The sequence below is a fragment of the Ixodes scapularis genome, unplaced genomic scaffold (genome assembly GCF_016920785.2).
Source record: "Ixodes scapularis isolate PalLabHiFi unplaced genomic scaffold, ASM1692078v2 PGA_scaffold11__112_contigs__length_91849675, whole genome shotgun sequence".
In the NCBI taxonomy this organism is placed as follows: domain Eukaryota; kingdom Metazoa; phylum Arthropoda; class Arachnida; order Ixodida; family Ixodidae; genus Ixodes; species Ixodes scapularis.
The window spans coordinates 50,472,309-50,479,145 of record NW_024609837.1 but is presented as its reverse complement, the minus strand read 5'-3'; the positions used below and the strand labels follow the sequence as shown (position 1 = coordinate 50,479,145).

The 6,837-nt window shown below is 40.6% G+C and overlaps 1 protein-coding gene across 1 annotated transcript; it reads left to right on the top strand.

Annotated features, from left to right (window-relative positions):
- The first annotated feature begins 499 nt into the window (after window positions 1-499).
- On the top strand, window positions 500-5,773 carry LOC120841086 (juvenile hormone acid O-methyltransferase-like). Its single transcript, XM_040211921.3, has 3 exons — window positions 500-1,051; window positions 2,495-2,651; window positions 5,607-5,773. The coding sequence occupies exons 1-3, from the start codon at window positions 500-502 to the stop codon at window positions 5,771-5,773; spliced, it is 876 nt and encodes a 291-aa protein (XP_040067855.1).
- The last annotated feature ends 1,064 nt before the right edge of the window (window positions 5,774-6,837 follow it).

The following is a 6,837-nucleotide window of genomic DNA, read 5'->3' as shown; positions in this document are numbered from 1 at the left end:
ACTTCCAGAAGTGATCAAGTTTCGACCTAGAAAACTCAAAACTGCAAAGTACACAGACGACGGAGAGACAGATACTACACGGGCTGGCGCTATGGGTTTCTTCCTCGACCGCGTTTTTTTTAACCAACAAAACCAATTTAAATGAACCAACTAGCTGAATCCCAGGTTTTAAATCAAATTACTCTTGTGACTCTTCGTTAATCAATGTGCTTTAAACGATTACAAACGTTTCTCTGAAAAACAATCTCTTACAGGCAATTTGACTATTGCAACGAGTACAGTACAAGTCTGGTATCGCAAAAAGGTGACGATCGCGTTGACGGTGCGCTTTTCGCGCTGTTTTATTGACTCCATCGGATCGTATGGAGTTCGATACTGTCAATCTTAACATAAAACAGAGTGTAGAAGAGATGATTGAGTCATTATTTATAATTATGAATTTCAGAATTTTCGCTGGAAGAAAACTACGAGTCAGGATGCTTCATGCTGCACCGGAAACATGGCGAATCCTTCGATCGCAGAAGCACGAGAAAAACTTCAACCAGCCGTGACATTCCTCCCGGAGGTCTATGTGAAGGCCAACGACCTTCAGCGAAAAACGAACATCAGGACGCTCGAACGTTTGGGAATCAACTTCAAAAGTAGACCCAGCGCGGACCAGCAGTTTATAGACATAGGATGTGGTACCGGCGACTTCACTCGCCAAGAACTCCTGCAACGCTGCCAGCCCTGTAGGAGGATCGTGGCAACGGACATCGGCGAAAGCATGGTGCGCTACGCGAAAGAGAACTTTGCCCATCCGCAGATCGAGTACCAGGTCCATGATATCTCGATTGACGTGTCCGGACTGGTCAAAAAGTACGGCCAGTTCAACCGCGTCTATTCTTTCTACACTTTACATTTTGCGAAGGACTACGTGACCGCTTTCAGAAACATATCCGACTTGATGACTTCCGGAGGAGAGTGCCTGCTTCTGTTTGTGGCTCGTTGGACGGGCTACGAGGTGTGGAGGACAATCGCCCAGATGGACCGATGGAAAGCGTATGAAGAGGTAACGATATTTTTTATTTAATTTTTGTTTTGTTTTAATTAGCCAAATTTAGGAACCGAAACTTATCTAATTTTGGTTGAAATTCGGAGTATATCTGTGGGCCCATTGTTCCCAAAATTTATAATAATGAAAGCTGTCGTATTACGTGAAAAGCACTAATGTCGAAGTGGTCGCGCTACAGGAATCCAGTCTAGTCTGATAAGCACACACTGTAGTTCATCTCAGTTTCTTTTCACGTGGTTTAACTCATTTCGCAAAAAAAATTAAAAAAACTATTTATATGCCGTTCTAAAGCAATGATATTACATGGAGACCCTGCATGGACCTTGCTCTATCACGTTGATGTTGTCCGCACCGTAGCAAGACCACGGTAGAGTGCCGGCGACGGAGCGCAGCTCTTGATTTGACGTTTCAGACCGCGCGGCGAATAGCGGTGCACACACACACACACACACACACTCACACACACACACATATATATATATATATATATATTGGAGGCCGAAGGCGTAGAAGGAAGAGATGCAGGGTAACAATGGAAAAGAAACCAGGAGGGTTTTATTCGACGTTTTGACCTGAGGCAGGTCTTCGTCAGGAATCCTGACGAAGGCCTGCCTTAGGTCCAAACGTTCTCCACCTGTGACCTTGTGGTGAGTTTAGCTTGAGCCGCCTACTCTTGATCTCGCACCGAAAATAAGTGGCCACCTGTTATGGTTTTAATGAGGTATGTATGTCACGCGACACGTCAGGTGCCACTCGAGATTCTCAGTGCGCCACCACAGCTTTACAGTGACGTAAGTTGCATGTTAGAGAAAAATATTTCTACCGCAGGTCATGTGACTCGATCCTTTTAAATGGCGCTGGGACACAATTTAGGCCTTAGACATACAATTTCCATATGCTATTTCGCGAATTCCCTGTAGCTCACACAAAATTCCATTAATGATAAGTATTCCCTCCGTCGACAATTACATGGGGTCCATAAAGTACATGTCGCCACACTGTTACCATAAACCAGCAATCGTCGGGGATTCTATATCTTGTTTTTTCTTAAATTCTCATGGTTATATAAGCAGAAGCCAAACTCGGATGGCAAAAAGCATGTGCTGCAGGCCAGGCGTCCGAAAAGTGATGCCCTTTCGTTCCCATCCTACCGGGCAGAATGGTGAAGACTGACGCCCTCCAATGCATGGCTTGCATGGGACGTCATCGCAGGATGCTTGTCCTTAGTCCTACGTGTTCTTACGAGACAAGTGGGAATAGTACAACAGCCCGAACGTTTTTACTTCCAAAATGACGTAGTTGGTATTGTCCCGGTTGTCGCAGTTTGGATACATGCACCCTTACCAACGTTCCAGATCTACGAGAAGTTTATTCCTGACAGTCATGACTATTGTCCCGGTTGTCGCCGTTTGAATACATGCACCCTTACCAACGTTCCAGATCTCCGAGAAGTTTATTCCTGACAGTCATGACCTTGAGGACAACACTAGTCTCATCTCTTACATGCTGGACATTCTCGAGACTGTGAACTTGAAGCCTCATGCATGTAAAATTCTAACCAATTCTTCTCTTGTTGAAGACCTGGAGGATACCATTCGTAAGTGTATTTTTTTTAAATTAAATTTCTTTATTTTTTTTTTTTAGAAAAGAGTGGTAGGTAAAAAAAAGAACCCTTTGGTTGCGAGACGAGTCTCTAGTCTCCCTCACGAGAACAAGTAAACATATAAAAATAATATTATTAATAATAAAAATTCTGTTTTACCTGTTTTGAGAGAATCCGATTTATGCTTTCTGATGTCATATTTTGTGTTAAGCAGATTTAAAAAAAACATTAATATGTATGGAATTACAATTTATAGAATTTAAATGAATTTGTGATGTACTTAAAAGTGTAGATTTCTCACAGACAGGGTAAAGACGCTGAAATGGGCCAGGGACAGACACTGACAGGTCTATGAGCAACAACGCATTTATATGTTGTCCATCAGGCTATAGAAATCACATTGGTCAGAGAGTAATTGAAGAAAAAAAACACTAAAAAAGATATGAGAAAAAGATAAAGTAAGAAAGGACAACCCTCCTTACGCCCCACCACCCTGCCAAACCCTAAGGTTTCGTTAGATATTCGCAAGATATCCGTTCTCAGCAGTGTTGCGAAGTACTTTAAGTACAGTGCACTTAAAGTACTACTTCAAGTAGGTTTGGGAAACTTGTACTTGATTTGAATTATATTCTCAGAGTTTTGTCTTGTACTTTACTTAAAGTATTTTTTTTTCTGGTACTTTCCGAGGAAAGTACGTCTTTTTCACCTCAAAGTACAATCCACAAATTTGGATTTGTTAACTTTGTATCACAAAATGATGCTTTGTCAACTCCGAAGAAATATTGGGAGGGATATTCTAGTCTCACCAGAGACGTGAGCAGACGACACATCGGTCTGCTTGTTCTGGGGGCGGCTTTCCAGTAGCTTTTTCAACTTTCGCTACTTCTCGGTAGGTCAGCGCAAGCGAGGAGGTTTAAAATAGTATGAGAGAAAAATTAATCATAATGTAACACCTGAAACGGTGGTGCAGAACAATTAAACTTTCAAGCCGAAGAAAAAGACAACAAAGGAGAACGTCACAATGTTTTGAGACATTCTCTTGTGTCTTTTCTTTGTACTTGAAAGTTCCTTAATTTTTTCGCACCCGAATCTCAGGTGTCACATTATGATTAATTATCACCGCTTGCCTTCACACTCACTGTTTTTTTTATTTAAATAGAGGACACTCCTCTTTGAGAGGATTGCTCGCGGAAGCTACGGGGCTGACGTCATGCTTTCTCCTATACATTCAATCCTATTGGACGCAACAATCTAGTGCAAGCGGCGAAAAATTCAGAGGAGGGACTTCTGAATTTGGCTGCATTCCTGAAAATAATTACTCTATGGCCACTTGGCTTCATCAAATATCGCCGCTGTTTTTGGAAAAAGGTCTGCACCCCTAATTACCCCTGGGGAATGCACACCAGTTAAAAATCACTGTATAGGGGAATTAAAGGACATCACGAAAGATTATGTTAAAATACTTGTACTTTACGTTTAAAGTACATTGTATTTATAGTACTTTACTTCAAGTACATTACACCTAGTGTACTTACTACTTTACTTAAAGTACATCAGGTCTCAATTACTTTGTACTTTACTTGAAGTACCTTTTAGATGTACTTTACCCAACACTGACTTTTAGCCTCGCACTTGTTGTTTTTACAACACTGTCTCAATCACTGCGGACATCCAGGCATTTGACACCCACACATTTGGTGACATTTCTGTCTCTCACGTGGCGTTTTAAGCGCTACATGACGACAAATGCTAATCAAGCTATACAAAAATAAAAGCTGAAACTTACCGTAACTGAATGGGTAGAGTTTGTGATCGAATACTGAAATTCCCGTGTAATCTATCGATATGGAGTTCCTCGAAAATGTATAATATCAAGACATGCTTCGTAATTTAATGTCTCTTTGTTTTCCTTAGGTGATGTGATTTCGTTTTTATAGCACGAGGAAATAAAACCGCTTTAAACCTTATTTTGTTATTTAAAAATGTAATATTTTTGTACAGTTCATTGCTTACTTTTGTAATTCATTACACCAAAAAACCGTTCACGTAAATCATCGTGGACATTCGTACGTTGTAAGTCGAGAGGATCAAAGTTCAATTTAAGAAACTGTAGTCTATTAAATGTTGAATATTAAACTAAAAACTAAGAATAAGCGCAAAATCGAGACATTAAGGTATAGTCACAAAGCAGTTTTTTCATTTGACATTATTATTATGATTGAAGAATGCATAGATAAAAAGCTATAAACCGCAAACGAATCAGCAGAACGACTTCCACAGTGGGGTTGCACCTTGAGGGTGAACGGACTATAGAAAAAGCCTTCAAATTTCATCTCTTTATTTCAGGTGTTAAAATTGGCGCTATATTTATTTTTATCTTCTACTAGTATATTTTTTTTGTATTTCCATTTTTCTTCATTTCCTATAGGAAAAATGTGGTTTTCGTAGGACGATTTGCATTATGTACGTGTGTCGTTGCTCTAACACTGTACTAGAATTCGGGGTAGTGTTGTGACTGGCCCGGCTCGCGTGAAGCGTGTGGTGTAGATCGCGATAGGTGTCGACACCGGCGCATCTGAAGTAGGTTCAATATGGTGGTGGTCGTGCGCGTGCACCGCGTGCCCACACACGTGCGGTGGCATGTGCGGACTGCGGCGACTTTCTGCTGTCCTGTCGACTGCACCGCCGCGATGGTTTTCCACACGCGCAGCCTTACAAGTTGCCATTGTCTAGACGCGCCGGTCCAAACACTACCCCGTGTTCCCGTGTTCTAGTATGCTGTAGTTGCCCTGTACAGACTAAAAAACAGCCGTTATATTTTTTTGTGAGTCGCAGTGTCCCCCCCCCCCCCCGCCCCCCCCCCCCTCCCCCCCCCAAAAAAAATAATACGGTCAATCTGTTACAGGGTTAATTAAACAGTTAATCGTTGAAGTTTTTTTTCTGTTTTAGGAATGAATATCGCTGTCCATCCGTTTTTGCCACTACTTCCGGTCGAGTCAAGAGCAAGATACAAAGATGATGTTGAGAATGTCATTCGCTCACACTGGAAGCAAAGCAACGACGGAGATCCACATTATGACGCCGATATGTTTGTTGTCCACGCTGAAAAATCTTGACTGAAAAAAAATAGATTTCGCCACTTGTATGAGGATAACAGCAATAGCGGCGAACGTATAACCCTAACATTTATTGTTCATCGTGATACAGCTGTTCGCAACAGTTATTTTTTTTAAAGTTGTAGTTATTCAATTGTTCACACCACTTTTTTTCAGCTAAAACTTGTAATGAGCTGTCGCATGTAACTAATGACACCACCAAATGTCTCCAAATGTCGGTTAGTTCATATAACCTCCTAATAAAAAATAAAAAAATGCATCCTTTTTGACCTCCAAAAATAGGAATCTTGACCTTCGCAGTGATATTTAGATTAGACTCCTGGCCTACTGAAATTGTTCGAACGTTCAAAACTTTCGAAGTGAATTTCACGAAGGAAATGACTTGGACTGAACATGTGAATTATATCATTTCCATACTCGCGTGTGTCAGTCGTATAATACACGCACATCGCCATGTCTTTCCAACTGAAGTTGAGTTGCTTTTATATAGCTCACAATTTCTGTCATATCTGAAGTACTTTAATCTAGTCTGGGGTACGACAACCAAGATTGATCTCCAAAAACTATTCGTACTGCAGGAAAGAATAATCATAATTGTGTGTGGTGTGGTCTTTAGTCATCATACTAACCAACGTTTTGAGAGGCTGAATGTTCTAAATATGTTAAAATAATAAACATTACGATTTGGTAGAAGTATGAACAGGAATGCAGTGAAAGAAATAACTTTTTATTATTTTTTTCTATCAATTAGAAGCAAACCTAGAACAGACCAGACTCGTCACTCTGATTCCTGGGTGGTGGAAGCATCCAGCAGAGATTATGGTCTTCAGATGATGAAAAGGACCTTGCCGATATCACTAAATACTCTTGTGAGCTGTAAGTTTGATATAAACTCACGTAGAACAGGTGAAATCTGGGAATATGTTTTGTTCAAAATAAACATTGCATACTGCTGTTCATTATTCAGTAGGCTTTTTGTTTCATTGCTTTACTTCATTATTTGCTATATATTTATATTATAATTTTTTGTGCACATTTTTCGCGACTGCTGAGTACCTGGGCGG

What these genes read in the sequence shown, in the direction of transcription:
- LOC120841086 (XM_040211921.3), top strand. Translation starts at nt 500, where the DNA reads ATGGCGAATCCTTCGATCGCAGAAGCACGAGAAAAACTTCAACCAGCC. An exon ending in GATGGAAAGCGTATGAAGAG is followed by an intron (nt 1,052 to 2,494) that starts GTAACGATATTT and finishes CCAACGTTCCAG; the next exon opens with ATCTCCGAGAAGTTTATTCC. An exon ending in AGACCTGGAGGATACCATTC is followed by an intron (nt 2,652 to 5,606) that starts GTAAGTGTATTT and finishes TTTCTGTTTTAG; the next exon opens with GAATGAATATCGCTGTCCAT.